General features: G+C 42.2%; 1 protein-coding gene across 2 annotated transcripts in view; it reads right to left on the bottom strand.

The window, feature by feature from the left end:
• The window catches only part of PCP4 (Purkinje cell protein 4), a 58,294-nt gene that overhangs the window by 38,983 nt on the left and 1,866 nt on the right, over nt 1-17,445 (bottom strand). The window contains exon 2 of one of the 2 annotated variants that reach the window (XM_083500527.1): nt 7,748-7,791. In XM_083500527.1, coding sequence (XP_083356653.1) covers nt 7,748-7,791 — 44 coding nt within the window. Of the gene's footprint in view, nt 1-5,987; nt 6,141-7,747; nt 7,792-17,445 lie in introns of those variants that run through there. The other variant, XM_083500528.1, reaches the window with a different exon arrangement.

Raw genomic sequence — 17,445 nt, forward strand, 5'->3', positions numbered from 1 at the left:
CATTTGAACTCTTGAGAATTCCACAGTTGTTGTTTTTATTCTTCCTTATTTAAACTACACTTCCCAGACCTCCCAGCAACAAGGCAAGTTCTAAGCATACCCATAAGACTGTGGACACTTGCACTTTGACATGCTTTGAAATTGCTAGGTTGGTAGGAGCAGGGACCGAGCAACGGGAGCTCACCCCGTTGCGGGGATTTGAACTGCCGACCTTTTAATCGGCAAGTCCTAGGCTCTGTGGTTTAACCCACAGCACCACCCGTGCCCCAGAATTTGGCATTAGATTCAAGTAAATATGGTATTTTCTGGCTTAGTTGTACCAGAGACAAAACTGGTGTTCATACAACACTCCTCACACATTCAATGAACATGTGAGGTGGGAAGGGAAACCCTGTGTCCTGGCCAGGCCTTCCCCACCTTTTGATGTGCCCTGGGTGGCCAAACATTCAGCATTAGTAAGAAAGGGGCCCTATGTACAGTAGATTCTTCTGTGTGTGTATAACATTCCTCTACCTGACTGGGAATTTAAGCTAATCACAGTTGTTCAGATATACAAGCTAGGTAAAGAGGTACAGAGTTGCAATAATGCCAAATGTGTAGCTGCTGGAGACAGCATGATCAGATGTCACAGCGGTACAAGAAGGGTATGCCCAGGAAATGTGTTCTCACTGCCCTCTCACATATTCATTGAACACAAAAAGGGGTGCTATGGGTGCTCCTGAGGAATATTCAGACGTGGTTTGAAACATAGGAGGCCAATACACTTCATTAAATGGTTCTGTGTATTTGAATGACATTATTCTCCATTCTAATACTTAAAAACTTTGTGGTGGTGTTGCGCATTTATTAACAGTTATAATGACCAGGCAATGAAAGAATCTGAATGTTTTATTTCAAATTTGCGGAGTATAACTAGCTGAGCAAGCGAGAATAAGCTCACCTGCTTTACATTCCATTTATAGGCTTGCTTGTTTGTGAGGAAATAACTGGAGTGAGTAATCAAATATCTCATTGAAATTTGGTAAACACATTCAGGACACAATTCTACATTTTAGGTTCAAGTGCAAATTCACCTGCCCTCCCAATACCTATTTTCAGAGAAAAGGAAGTTACAAATTGTATCACACTGAAAATGTATTTGCATGGATCTACCTCAGTTAAGGTTAGTGTACAGAATACTGTCTTTCAGGTTTAAACCTGTGCTTAACATCCACGCTCTTGTTTTCAAGGAGAGGGGAAAAGCCGCAAAGCACCCTGCAAGGTGAGATCTCCTGTGGACACTGAGCTATCTGAATATAAATTCCTATGTATGCCCGCCATAATTTTCCATTTAAAATTGGAATGCTAGCTTGACCCCTGCACCTCTTTTTAAAGGGAGTGTAAAAGATGCAAAATACATTGTTGTAGGATTACCTGGGACATCTCTGAGCATTGTGTTTTTACTAGTAAAGATCTTCAGTAAATAAGATGGAATGTGCTGTAGTCACTCACGCAATTAGGGGATGAAAATGTGTATATAGTTATCTTTAAAAGCACATTCCATCAGCCTCACCAGCCCAGAGCTGAAGAGTAACGAATCCTTACTCTGTCCTGAAGGGGAGTGTGGGCAAAGTGACACATTTAAGACATCATTTGCCCTCTCTCTTTCAAATGACAGGGCACCACCCATCTAATAAATGGATGTCAGTTCAAATTATTAAGTGATCTGTCTTTGCCTTCCTTCCCCCCACACCCACCTTTTGCCAGCTGAGGAATTCGTTCCTCATCAAGTTGCATAAATATCTTGCTCTCTCCTCAATCTAGCTGTACATCCCTTGTTGTAAAGAGCTGGGCAGTTTTGGGGTGAAAGGGGGACCCTCTCCTGGAGTGATTTCCTCCGGTATTTCAGTCCCCATAATCCCTTCTGGGACTGGTGCATCATACAATTGAATGGGCAGCTTATTTAATTTTAAGACACATGGGTTATTTTTGCTTTGTATTTCAGGGGTGGTGGTTGCTATATGTTGTCACTAGATCCCAGACATCCATCTCCATACATCTGTCTGTCTGCCTGTCTGTCTGTCTATCCTGTTGAAAGGGGTCAACAGTGCCTTCCCACTCCCTTGTGCCAATGGTTTCCCTATACATTAGCACTGTATGAAAAGTACTTGCATCTCATTGGTTACCACAAGAAGATGCCCCACATTTTAACTGCATTATACTGACATATACTTATATTAATACAAAGCCTGAAATTAATACTTTTGCCCTAACTTTTCCCAAATAAAACTCAGGGCAATGTGCATTGTCTCCCACAATTTATGCACATAGCACTGTGAGGTAGGAACTTAGGCACATCAGAAAAGCCCTACTGGATTTGTTCAAGGACCCAACTAGTCGAGGACCCAGTTCCCACAGTGGCCAATCACATGCCTCTGGCAAACCTGCAAGCTAGGTTAATGCGAGAGTTAAGCTGTGTGCAGAGGTTGCCTCCACACAAAAATTAAATACATGGAGAGGAAGCAGGACTGACCCCACCATCACGCTCAAGACTGAAAGGAATGCCTACGTGCCTACAGGTCTATACACAAAGCTGAACCACGTAATTTGGAACCCTGAATGCGGAAGATTCCAGATCATGACTTTCAAGACTTCAAATGGAAGTCTGGGGGTGGGCCAGTGGGGGGAGGAGGAGGAAGCAACATCAAGAGAGACAGCAAGACAGCAGACACAGTCTGTTCCTTCTCCATTCCTTTAACATACAACTTCTGAAGGCTTTCCTTTAACATACAACTTCTGAAGGCTTTCGTGTCTGGCTCAAGGTCACCCACTGAGTTTCACTGCTGAGCAGGGAGCTGAATCCAGGTCTTCCCAGTCTGTGTCCAATATTACCGCCCTTATACCCTACTAACTCTCACAGTGTGTCAAGAAGCAGATACAAGGAAGCATGATTTATCTTTCATTCCTCAGAAGAGAATACATGGGATTTTAGTTTTCAGAGATGATAGACAGACAGACAGACAGACAGACAGACAGACAGACAGACAGACAGACAGACAGATAAATAGATAGAGATAGATAGATAGATAGATAGATAGATAGATAGATGATAGATAGATAGATAGATAGATAGATAGATAGATAGATAGATAGATAGATATAGATATAGAGATAGATAGATAGATAGATAGATAGATAGATAGATAGATAGATAGATAGATAGATAGATAGATATTCAAGTTTCTCACAAGTATTATTCAGAAAAACAAAGCCTCTGCGGCTTCCTGGTCACTCAACATCTCACTCAGGTCCTAGAAAGCCCTGGTGCTTCTCGTGTTTAATCGTATGCTATCAGAACATGAAGTTTCAAGAGAAAAAGAAGAAAGCTCCACCAATTAACTGAAATGGGCAAAAGAGACGGATGATAAGATCAAACTAATGAATACGCTATGCTGTTTGTTTTTCCACAGCCATAAAAGGGTAACAAAGCTGATGCCCATCTGGAAGCAGGAAAACGAGGAAAATCAAATGGAATTAAGTAAATCAAGTTGGAGGCTCAGCGTTTCTGAATGGTCGAGAGCATCCGAAATCCAAATGTTTAGCTTACTTGGGAGTCTAACTGTTCTTAGTACAAAAACAACCACATCCTCTGGGCCATTCTCTGCTAGCTGCATACCCAAGGCTATTTTGGGACATTGTTTTCATTGCCATATTTGACCCGCTCTTTTCCATTACATTATGTCAGGTTTCAGCCAGATAATAAGATGAAGGGGGGGGGGAACCAAATCAGAAGACAGTTTACTGAATGATCAGATTATTCTATCAGGAGCCCTGGCCAAAATCTGTAGATGTAAAATGCTAGATAAAGTGATTGCTTTTCTGCTAGCATTTAGCACAACTTCATTTAAAATAAATAATAATAATAATAATAATAATAATAATAATAATAATAATCGGGATTGTTTTTCATCTTGAAAGCAGGGGGAAACTGTCCAGAGATTTGTTTTTATACTTTGTTTAAGGCAGTTGAAAAAAGTTTACAGGCTTTCCTCATTTTCTGCATCACAGGAACAATGTAAGCATGCATAATAGAATGCAAATTTATTACTTGTTGAAGGACTGTAAATTAATGATCCAATAATGCTAGACAGCTCTGGCAGAGTTTGGAGCACTTTAAATTAGCCTCCAATGTGGCTTTCTCTGGGAGTCCAACTTTCAGTAATAGCTACTCGACACTGATTTGGGAACGTATGATTAATAATGTGAGTTTCTTATTTTTGGTACAGGCTTATTCCTATTTTTGGTACATGGTAAGCACTGAATTGGAGAGAAGGGAGATTTCCTCTGAGAGGAACTGAATGTGAACTGTAGCAGTGTGAATGACGATTGTATGAATAGGTAGTGACAAAGGAATGGAGCTAAATCAGATCCAAGAGAATAAAGCTATGCACAACAGCAATTAGGTTTAATCTTTTGTTGAAAAAAAATCAGGAAAACCTTTGGAAAAGTTCTGCATAAGAATGGGGCCACATCAGATAAGCTGGTTCATTTAAGGTATGTGACAAAGGGACACTTAATGCAATTTGCATGCTAAAACGTTGACCTTTTCCAGTTTATTTATTCAGCTGTGAGCATCAAGTGGGAAAGTGAATAAGCTCTGGAAGAATGAGTGTGTTAGCCATGTATTCAATACACATGGTCAAAACATCATAGGAGGAGGAATCCTCCTGGTTCTTGGGTAATGCGTTTCTCCTAAAATGCAAGACTTGCTGCTATCTTTGTAAAAGCTCTTAAAAGGAAACCGCACCTCTTTGGATGGAGAGGTAATCCACACTGAACGAACAACAGCTTCCTTATTCTCCCCACAAACACACATACACCCACACACCCTTCTGGTTGACTCCATCCCATTTATATCCTTTATCCTAGACACTATTAATAAACTTAACAAATACAGAATATTACACAATAGCCTTCCTAAAAGAGATTCTTAACTTTCTGCAAGTGTCAACTCTACCCTACTTGAATTGGGTAGAATTCTGACTCTTCTGCCAGAAATAGAATTCTCCTTTATAATGAGAAAGTGCATCCAAAAATACTATTGCTCTATTAGTGGAGCTGTCATGTCATTTAGAAAAATGCATTATACATCCAGAAACTGGAAACAATTTCACTGGAACAGATACATGCACACTGACTTAATTTACCTTTTTGTTTCTCTCTCTCTCTCTCTCTCTCTCTCTCTCACACACACACACACACACACAGACACAAAGTTCCTTTTTATGCACCATACCACCTGCATTTTTACTTATGTATACAAAAAATATGTTCAGCTAAAGCAGCTACTTGATAGAGAGCAATGAGAAGCAAAGTGATTCCCCCCCCAAAAAAGTCAGCTTTGCACTTTGATGTCTAAACTTTAGCATACGTCAGCTTCCTTTTGAAGGATGCAAAACATATACTGAAATCAATCTCTTTGCTTCAAGAAGACACAATGCCCGCCAACATTCATTCCTAATGAAAATGAGAAACAAGGCTACCTATTTGGGATTTTGGCAAACTGTGCAAAGCCGATACTTCAAACGCCAGCAAACTCTTTCCAGAGTAACGAAAGACTGTTGCATTTCTTTTAAGTCTGTCTGAGTGCAACCCTCATGCATGACTTAGGCAGAAGTAAGTCCCACTGAGTTCAATGGGGCTTACTGCCAGGTAACTGGATATAGGATTGCAGCCTCTGTGAGGATTACTTGCCCGTTCTAAAACAGGTCAGTTCACTATTTGCTAATGATGTCTTACATCTCCCTAGGAAACCTTAATCTAACTGTTGTTAAACTCTCCAATGGATGCCAGCCTTTTTGAAACTTAAAACATTCCACAGTTTGAATCCTCTTTTTTCTATTTAGCCTTCTGTCTGATTCAAAAGAATCTGCATCGTTCTCTTCTATTCATCCTCCTGTTCTCTTCTACCTGCTACCCTCCGTATTAAAAGCATTTTGTCCACTCACCTCACTCATGATTGTTTGGAAATGACAGTTCACAGATTTTCCACTTCCTCAGAACAAGGCTACTGTTCCACGCTCTTCACACACTGTTTCTAGCTTTTCTCTTAAAAGGGGCTGCCCAGTGGCATCATGGCTCTACTAAACCAATAAGAAGCATTCACCTGCTCAACCAGATTTCAGCAGGCATTTGAGGACACGAGGAGCCACCTAATGGTGAGAACGGGTAAAGGCAGAGAAGTTCTACTTGGAAAAGCCATGTTTATAAAGAGGAAAAGAAAAAAGGTAAAGGTACCCCAGACCGTTAGGTCCAGTCGCAGATGACTCTGGGGTTGTGGCGCCGAGGGAGCTGGCATTTGTCCGCAGACACCTTCCGGGTCATGTGGCCTGCATGACTAAGCTGCTTCTGGTGAACCAGAGCAGCGCACGGAAGCGCCATTTACCTTCCCACCGGAGCGGTACCTATTTATCTACTTGCACTTTGAGATGCTTTCGAACTGCTAGGTGGACAGGAGCTGGAACCGAGCAACAGGAGCTCACCCCATCACAGGGATTCGAACTGCCAACCTTCTGATCGGCAAGTCCTAGGCTCAGTGGTTTAGACCACAGCACCACCCATGTCACAGTTCTACTTGGAAAAGCCATGTTTATAAAGAGAAAAAGAAAAGGTCGCCACAAAAGGCAAGGGAAAAGAGAGGGGTGGGTGAATGCGCTGCATGACTCTTCTTGGTAGAACCTTCAATGCCTTTAACCCCTGCAGAAATCCTTCAGGTGATACTCTCCTCTCACCCCTGCACTTCACACTAAGAAGACTTCTGCTGTGGCTTGTCTGCAGGTACATTACAGGGGGAGGCAGCCTTGCTGTACTGTTCCTTTTTTAAAAGAGGAGAAGTCTGGTAAGAATGCACACTCCAGAGCAGTAAAAAAGGGGACCAAACACCTTTCAAAGCACAAAATCAGCCAAAAAGATGAGATTGGTTAACATGTAAGGGACTTGCAGCCAAACACAAGGATGTGATATCTTCAGACAGCTTTCAGGGCCTACTACTGCACTGCCTGTCCTAGCCTGAAACCCCGGCCATGTTTTTTATTTTTAAATTTATGTCTAGATTTATATATATTACCACTCATCATCAAAAGATCTAAGGGCAGCTCGCGAGATAAAAAGACAAGATAAAAGCACAAATAAATAGTTAAACTAGAAGCAACAAAACAATAGGCCCCCACAAACACCTTTAAAAGGCTGCAGAATATTAATCAGCCAAAGGTCTGGTTGAAGAGGAATGTTTTTGCCTGGCACCTAAAGATATGTAACGAAGGCGCCAGACAAACCTCCCTGGAGAGAACACTCCACAAACGGGGAGCCCCTGAAAACAAAGGCCCTGTTCTCATGTTGCCACCCTCCAGACCTCTCATGGAGAAAGGTCTCAGATGATAGAGAGTCCGGGTTGGATCGTGTGGGGAGAGGCGAACATGAGAGTGTCTGGTCCTAAAATACAGAGGCATAGTGCATAAAGCCCAAATTGCACGTGTTGCCTTTGTGCATTCACCTGCTCATGCCCCTTGGGAGACATTAATGTTCCATGAATGGACACTGGGGTTGGGGCTAGTGCAGTGATGCCAGGGTGGGGCCAAGAAGCTGGGCTTTCACAAAGAACTCACCGAGTCTTGGTCCTGCCTTTCCTCACCATGATTCAGGTAGGCTGTCTGCCTTGGGTTTCTTCCAAGTGCTGCTTGTATTGTTACTAGTTTATAAGGTTTCTTACCTGGCCTTCACCTAAGGTCCCAGGGCGGCTTACGGCTGCAGAATCTACAATGATAAAAAGAAGAGAAAATCAATACAACTGCAGCACACAGAAAACGGCTCCAATGCCACATCCATGCATTTAAATCTCTATTAGACCACATGGAGAGTCGTGGACAATCCCGCACACTGTAGCCAGCTAAGGGTGCTGACCTCACAGAGCTACAATTCTCATCACCCGTAGCAAACTGCAGTTCCCAGGTCTCTCCCTGGCTGCTGAAGTGGTCAAATGTATGGTGTGGATGTGACCCATGTGGAATAGAGGAGTATAAAGAGGTGGGTCCCAGAAAACAAATAGCACAGTGACCCACCTCCAGTCCTCAAAAGAGATGTGGGCAACTGCAGGAGTGAGAAGGAGTAGGCTGGGAAAACCTTCATCCCATGAACTTCCTTCCATTCCCCTAAATCTCAGGTGTCGTGTCTGTCCTGAGCCCATTTCTACGCTTTCCATACTCTTCCCCTCTTCCCCACTTTGCCCTCTGGTTCGCCACCCTACCCAAAATCGCTCTCTAGCACTGCTACCAGAACAAGGACATTTTGCACTCCAGAGTTTCACTATCTTCCTGGCAAGGTCCTATAATGAGAAACAGATGTTTCGCTGAGAGAGCAGTTTAGAGATTCAGCATCATGGAGGTAATTGGACATGGCCACTATTGACTTGGGTCAAAGTGAAAATGATTTAATAGCTGGAGCAGATATTTCCTCCTTTCACCCCCCGCCCCAGTCACTCTGAACGCTCTTTAAATTAAAACCAACCTAATTTGTGAATCTTAGCATGATGTATCGAGAGCTAAATGTGTAGTCAATCTTTGAGTAATGATGAACTTTTTTTAGAATGTTATCTCATTATGGTGTATGAACAAAATTGACAAGGCTCCTTGCTCTATCAGGAGGAGTGCTTACTTTTACACACACACACACATGCCATGCTCATTCCTGGCCCTCTGACTGCCCAGTTTGTGCCTGGTTAGTTGCGCTTCTTAGTTGCGCACTGCACTGAATGAATGCCAGTTGCTAGAAATCAGAAATGGAAGGATCCCTGTTGCACTCAGGTCATCCTGCTCATGAGCTTCCCATCAGCACCTGACTGGCCCCTGTGAGAACAAGGCTCTTATGATGTGAAACCTGGATAGATGTGAGAATCCCACCCAAATTTAGAGTCATGTTTGGAGCTAGGGACTGAGTAGAAACTAGTTCCCTAATGCCCATTCCATCGTTGCAACAGGATAGTACTATGTTGTCCTCATCATAGCTACTAGTTGTTAAAAAGAGGGGCAGATGTTTCATTGATCCAAACAGGCAAATGCCATTTGAAATCAGAGCCTACCAGCTGAGGCCCTAGCTGGGCTCATGTGTTTGAGACTGCTGTGTATTTGTTGGCCAGGTTCAAGGGAGCATGCAATACTCATCCAACCCCCTTTCACTGATGTTTTGCAGAAAGTGGGGGAACGTTTTCTAGGAATTGTTTAAAAATTCAGTGGTAATGCTTTGTGTTCTTCCACCTGTACAGCCAGTTGCCCTAGTTACCAGAAAGAGCCAAGGAAAGTTCTGAAATGAGCCCATAATAGCTTTGTGGGGCATTAGCTTATTATTGATAGGAAGGATAATATCTTAGGGCCTGCCGGGGCTTGAAGGGAGTGCTAGTCTTTTTTAATCCAGACTGTTTTCAATAGCATGTTGAGGTCAGTTGGGTCCCTAGTTCCTACAGAGAAAAATATAATGAGATTTGCAGGTTGACATTCTCTTGGCACACATGTATCCTTGTAACCACAGATTATCACTCTCCACAGCTGTAGTACCATATGCAATGAGGATAAAATACTCGACACATTTGCTAGAGCAAGGATAGCCAATAGAGTTCCTTCAGATATTAGACTCCAGCTCCCATCGGCCCTAGCAAGCACAGTGAATGGTCAGGGGTGATGGGAATTGTAGTCCAACAATAGGGGCAGTCACTCAGTCACTCTTATTCTATAGCAGGTGTGGGGAACCTTTGGCCCTCCAGATATTGCTAAATCACAACTTCCATCAGCCCCATAAAGCATTGTCAATGACAACATCTGGAAGGCCAAAAGTCCCATAGAGGATGTACTAGAGGATGTTGTTGGCATCTGTCTAACTCAAGATAAAATGGAGTGTGCCTCTGGGGGTGAAGTCAAACCACCAGATTAGCAGCACTGAAGTGACCTCCCCGAGGCACAAGCCTGAGCAGTGTGTGTGTGGAGATCCTGGGCTGCCCAGATGACAAGACCCTACTCTCAGCCTTGCTGATGCTGTCCAAATGAAAACACTTGGCACCGGCTTGGCTGCAGTGGTTGCTAGGAGGAGGCATACTAGGTGCCGTCCAACCATTTTGGGGACTCCAGTCCAGATTTGTGTAGGGTTTACTCCTTATCCTTTTCTTCTCCCAAAGATATTCTGCAAGGCAGTGGAGGTTTAGGATCAGAGTTTTCCTTATCCTGGATGGACTACCTTCCCAGGTTGACAAGCCCCATCTGCCCCTCACTTCCCTCTACAGCACATGCAGAAACCGCCTTCTTGACCTTTGGACCCACTATAAGTCTCATCCACGCAATCCTCCAGCTCATGTCATTGAATGCAGGGGAATGCCAGGATAAGCCTTCTTAAATATTCTAGGGACTTACTTCCAAGTAAACAGGCGTAGGTTTGCACTGTTAGGGAAGAATTCAACATTGTGCTTTTACTATTGTTCCATCCATGTAAGCATTTCTACCTTCCGGACAAGAACTATCTCCCTTCTCCTCCCCCACAGGCTGTTCTGAAGGTTCTCCAGACCCACAAAAGCCAAATTGGGGGACATGAGGGGGTGAGCTTCATTGCACTAATGGGACTCAAAAGAGAGGCTTTGTTTTGCTGCAGAAATCTAACAAGTGTTGCTTTCTCCATCACTGCATCTCCTCTATAAAAGAGAAGGGAACAATATTAAACCAACTGGACCAGATAATGTCTCAGTACCTTAGACTGTCCATGTTTACGAAGAGGAAATTTTGTAACTCCAGTGAGGCTTACTTCCATTAAGTATTGTTACACATGCCTCAGTTTGCTGAGTTGTGAGAACTTAGAGCCACAGTGTGCACCCAAGTTCTGTTTCCTTGGAATGAGGTCTGTTGAAACTTGTGGTATTTTTGTTATATATAGTTTTATTTACATTGCTAAGCTCCAAGAAATGTCCCATATTCACATATGGTTAGAATTGTGCTGTTTTTAATTATTCAATCTTTTCTCCCTTGCTGTTCCTTATCCCTGGAAGGGACTCATTTCATTTTTCATTTTTATAGTGCCTTTTTGTATTACTGTACTACTCATTGTGGTTTATCATCCAGAGAAATGTCAAAATACACAACCAAAATCACATGTTTCCCTACAGCAATTCAAAATCTAATTAAAAGCAAAGTAAGAAATTCAAGAGTGCATTTCACATACTACAAGATAATTACACCCCCCTCAATTACAAGAAATTAAGAATTAGAAACAACCAAAACATCAACATCTATTTAAAAAGACACAATACACAAATTACCAGATGCAAAAAGAACAACTGAGAGGTAGATCACAGTGGAATAGCCATGCCACTCAAAACCATTCGCATTCTGAGAACATGGCACCATTCATTCCATGGATACTAGGCCAAGACGATGTTGAGTTAGCATTGTAGATCTTGGGGCCAGAGCATCCGTTTCCCCAGGCACTCCACCACAGAGGTAAAAGGTAAAAGTAAAGGACCTCTGGACAGTTAAGTCCAGTCAAAGGTGGCTATGGGGTGTGGTGCTCATCTCACTTTAGGCTAAGGGAGCCGGCATTTGTCCACAGACAGCTTTCTGGGTCATGTGGCCAGCATGACTAAACTGCTATTGGCCGTGACGGAAACCAGAGTGCACAGAAACAAACGCCATTTAGCAGATAAAATAATCTATTTGCACTGGTATTCTTTCGAACTGCTAGATTGGCAGTAGCTGGAACAAAGCAATGGGAGCACACCCCGTTAGGCAGATTCAAACCACTGACCTTCCGACTGGCAAGCCTAAGAGGCTCAGTGGTTTAGACCACAATGCCACCTGCCACATAGAACACCTGCATGATGCCACATATTTCTCTTCCTCCAAATCTGCCTTCAAAAACCACCTCATTGTGAAGCCTTTGGCATAAACCTTTAGTTAGTCATCCACTGTGCTTCCTCTCTCTTTGTCAAATTCTAGACTGTAATATTTTTCTTTTGCTCTTCAAAGTCTCGTGCATGTTGACAGTGCTACATAGTGTGATATATATATATATAGAGAGAGAGAGAGATGATATAGATATAGATATATTTCTACAAATTAGTTAAGGAGGAGAAATATTAGTTTTAGAAGAATAACACTACTGTTAAGCAGGTTTACAAATTGCCCACAAACTTTATGTAAGACTGTAATAAAAACATATACTTCTGGATTGTTAAAGATGTTGTGCAGACTGATTAACTCTCCTGAATGACAATGTTAAATCAGACAGTCATTTAAATGTTAATTCCAACTCTCCCGTAGATATAAAGGCAATTAAATTGTACACAAGTCAGTAAGTAGTCTATAATTGGAAGTTGACAGAGTATAAATTAAAGTATTATTGGAAATGGAAAAGCACATTAATTGAATTGATGATATGAAAACTGAGTCAAATAGTATCCTGTTTGGTTCAGGGCCAGTTTCCTTGACCATTTAAGAGAGGTGTCATGTGATGCAGTTCTTGCTGGGCTATACCACTTCAAACTGAACTGTGAATATTAAAAACTCCTGCTTATACAAAATCAGTAATACATTGGGAAATGTCTGGAGCACACCCATCCCCGATCAAGGCACATGATTGGTAGTTTAGTTTGTTATTGGCAAAGCACTTGATTACATCAAGAATCACATGCACCACTCCTGCTAAATAGCTAGCTAGGCATTTCCTACAGACACACACACACACACACACACAGAGAGAGAGAGAGAGAGAGAGAGAGAGAGAGAGAGAGAGAGAGAGAGAGAGAGAGAGAGAGACTGTAATTCTTTTAAGCAAAACAAGATACAAAGATGCATGCTGTATTTATTAAGAGAACAAGCAGTGTGCACAAATTGCTTCTGCAAAGTTACGTTTTCCCAGGTACAATGGTTTTTTCATGATGCATGAAATCTGGACAGAAAATAAACTAATCAAAGTGACCACATTTTGTATCAGATTATATGTGCAGAGAGGAAATAACTGAATGGTCTGCTATTGCATTTTCCTGCCCAGTCATAAAAACTAGCTCAGTCTTAAACATAATTCTAAATTGAGGGGAGGGGAGAAAAAAAATGAAAACTTCAGAGAGAGTGAGAGGGATTTGAGAAAATTAGTCTCCAGGAAAAGGAGGAGGATGGGATGGGGGTTAGCATAGATATATATTTTCAAAAACAGCCTTAATTATACTGTGTATGTTGTAATTACAGGCTTTAATTTGTTCCTTGAAAGTAAGGGATTTAGCAAAGTAATTGGGCAGCCACATTTATCTGTTAATTTGCTTGAGTAAAATTTAATGATTCAGAAATAAAAATTACAGTTTCAGGAGCAGAAAGGGCTTAAATGCAAACTCCACTTGGCCACTCTGCCTCCTACTTGCAAATAAGATCCACTAAATTCAATTGGGCAAACATGCATAGGAATACAGTCTCAGACATATTTCCTAAGTAAGCCTGACAATGGAATCATTTACAGTGGTACCTCGAGTTACAAACGCCTCAGGTTACAAACGCTTCAGGTTACAAACTCCGCTAACCTGGAAGAGTTACCTCGAGTTGAGAACTTTGCCCCAGGATGAGAATGGAAATCGTGTGCTGGTGGCACAGCGGCAGCAAGAGGCCCCATTAGTGAAAGCACGCCTCTAGTTAAGAACAGTTTCAGGTTAAGAACGGACCTCCGGAACAAATTAAGTTCGTAACTAGAGGTGCCACAGTATTCCATGGGGCTTAGTCCTAGGTATGTGTATAGTAGCAGTGGGGAACCCCAAAAAGCAATAGACTACATGCACGTCATACATTTAAAGCACATGACTTCCCCCAAAGAATCCTGGGAACTGTGGTTTGTTAAGGGTGCTGAGAATTGTAGCTCTGAGAGGGGTCAACTACAGTTCCCAGAATCTTTGGGGAAGTGTACTTTAAATGTATGGTCTGTATGCAACCACATTTCCTCGCAGGAAGCCTTCTGATGGGCACATGGCAGTGGTTGGCAGGGCCAGAGACAAGAGTGGATGGAACAACAGCTATACCTCTTACCTTTCTACCTAGGCTATATTCCAGCTATACAAAAGCCAGAGCTATCTATGCATACATGCCTCTTTGCATCCAGGCAAGCCAGAGACTGTATCGCACTTCAAGGGCACATTTGAGCCAGGGAAATACACTCAAGAAGAGCATGGGCAGGACTGGAAAGAGAGGTGTGTGACCCGAGGAGATTCCTAAGGGCCAGATAGAAACTGGTATTTTTGGAGAGTACCATGATTAAAAAAAGAAAAGAACTATCATATAGAATTGGGGGAAGGGGAGACTCACTCTGAAACTCAAGTCTCCAGGTTGGCATAGCGATTTGCCTCTCCTGCGTGCACACACACCTTCAACCCTGACTTGGCATGAACAACAGGGCTGCAGATTCAGTATGGATCGTGTTGTGCATCCATCGGGTTGATGGAACATGTTTGATGGCTCTTTGGATTGTGGCCACAGACCAGGGTTTGCTGCTTTGCAGCGTCCTTTTGGTGTAGTAGTGCTTCCTGCAGAAAACTGCTTGTCAGGAAAAGATTCTGTGGCACTTACCCATGGCAGCTAACTTTTTAATTAAAAGGTAATGAGACATATTAATTATCAGTTAACCATTTTCAATCTCCATGCCGACAAGGGAATTAACAGCTTCAGGGAAATCCTCCGCCATTATTTCTTTAAACTCTGAAAGGCTGAAGCTTAAAAGTACACCCTTTCCCCCAGCTCTCCCTGACACTAGGAAAAGTCAAGGCAGAGAATAAACTCTTTTCTCTCATATATATATATAGGGTGTTATTCTGGATTTCTAAAGCAAAGTATCCTGTAAACAAATATAAATACACATGCATATAAAAAAGCATGCATATTTTAAGGCCTTAGGAAAATATGAGCCCTCATTAGATTATATTTAAGGAGGACTAGAACCTTGTGATTGCACCCTATTGAGCACATAGCAATAGGAAAGCTGCCTTTTACTGAGTCAGACTCTTGGTCCATCTAGCTCAGTATTGTCTACATTGACTGGCAGTGGCTTCTCTGGGGTTTCAGGCAAGACTCTCTCTCCCAACCCAACCTGGAAATGCCATGGGTTGAACCTAGGACCTTCTGCATACAAGGCATATACCTTGCCCCAGCGCTATGGAGCTTCCCTGTGTCAGCATGTATGGAACTAAGGAGAAGGGGCTTGAATTGGAAGATGAAAATATATTGGAAGCAAAGGATACAACTAAGGTTATCCAATTAAAATCTACAGAACTACTGTCAGGGGGTCCCTCCCATTTAGTCTGGATTTACCATTTTCATGGAAAAGGCAATATGTCAAAAAAAAGAAAAACCTGTGGAAATGTTAAATCTGGATGAAATTTAGGGGGGTGAGAGTGGTGTTTTGATGGAGGTGATGCTGTGCAGATGCTGCAATAAACTGGCATGCATGAGCTGCTCAAGCTCCACAATAAACTGCTGTGTGGAAGTACCCCAGGACTGGCAATAGATCCCTGCTGCTTTAATATTATGTGCCATCCCTGGCAAAAAGATGAGGCCAGCTCCACATTCTTCTCCACTTCCATCCCACACAACATCTGTTGCCCTCAGTACATCGCAGCAAGGCTTCCTCTGATATAGTACCCAGGCTATGGTTCCCAGAATTACTGGTGCAGTACATTTTATATTCAGTAATGTTATATACTAACATTTATTTCAAAGTCCATAATAGACCTTAAGAAACAAGCTAACAAACAAAAAACTCCACATGACTAGGGGTGGGAGGCTGTAACAAACAAGTAAGGGCTCTCAGCTGAGAGACACCCCTTTAATAATCAACCACCTCTGTGTTCTTCCTAACTTTGAAACCAGATATTTAAGAGTAGCAGGATCTCCTGTTTTATATAGTGTGAATAGGAATGCACATTGTATGACCCAACCTTCCCCAACCTGGTGCCCCCTAGATGTTTTGGAGTACAGTTTCCATCAGGTCTAACTAGCATGCCATGCTGCCTGGGGCTGATGGGAGTTGCGGTCCAAAATATCTGGAGGATACCAGGTTGGGGAACACTGGTTTGACTAATAACTAGGGCTGTGTGTGTGCTATACATTATTATATTTGGATTTGGATCACGAATTATAATGTTTACTTTGTGTATGTATATGTGTCTGTTTATTTCAATGGACATCTTCCTAGCATCCCAAAGGTCAGCGAAATTTAATCTCAGGCTCTCTTGAATATTTACTGTCTTGCCCCTTTATATTTAAAGTTTCAAGAGTTCAATCTTTAATGATGTTATGTAATAGTGTGTAGATGACATCACCTGATAATCAATGAGAGTGTTGAGTAACATACAGTTAACTCACAGAAGACTAGCAACTTGTTTACTTCTTTGCTGCCAGAGCATCCTGCTGTGAAAAATGGGAACCACCTGTATTATTTTACTCTTTCTCGGTGTGCTTCAGAGATATAGCATAACATAGTTATGCAGAATACCACCACAGGAGAAATGTGATTCTGGGCAGTACACTTTGAGGGTATCACACACATGATTTTCAACAATCCACCTGCTGCTTTTGGCAATGACTCCTTGTGCAATGGCATCTCCATTGACTTCAAAGGAGGTTGCTGCTCTGGGCACATATTCCTGTTTTCATGTGAATTTGCTTTTCCCCTCCTTTATATACCGTATTTTTTGCACCATAACACTCACTTTTTTCCTCCTAGAAAGTAAGGGGAAATGTCTGTGCGTGTTATGGAGTGAATGCCTGCGGGTGGCGGGGGGATCTGCTGCAGTCGTGAGCAGAGGATCCATGGTTCCCCTTCCTTCCCTCCTCCGTGGTTACAAAGCATGGATCCACATGCATCCTCAGGATTTTTGCATTGGGCTACTCCAAACTCACTGTCAGATCACATGTCTGTGGCCTCAGCATGAACCACAAAAATCATACACCCACTGTTTCGTTTAGAATATTTTTTTTCTTGTTTTCCTCCTCTAAAAACTATGTGCGTGTTATGGTCTGGTGCGTGTTATAGAGCAAAAAATACGGTAATAGGGTGGGGTCCCTCCACCTCCAGGAGCTATGATTCCCAAACACTGCCTATGGGAAGAGAAATGTTTCATTGCCTATTGGTGTTTTTCTTCTCCTTTATCTGGATCACTGCTTGGAGCCATTTCTTGAGTTTAAGTTTAAGCAGCCTGTTCAGAAGAAACATGACTCAGAGAAAAGCATGAAATTTGGACTGTTCAGGGAAATGCTCTGTCTGGGGGCCTGAAAACAGCATTTTTCATCAAAAACTATCACAAGGAAATCCAACAACATAATTAAATGACATTGTATATAAAACAATAAAAGAGATTAAATGTCAAAATCCACAGAATAGATTTCCATGATCAAATATTCTCTATTT

This window comes from Podarcis liolepis, assembly GCF_965112155.1.
Source record: "Podarcis liolepis genome assembly, chromosome: 4".
Lineage (NCBI taxonomy): Eukaryota > Metazoa > Chordata > Lepidosauria > Squamata > Lacertidae > Podarcis > Podarcis liolepis.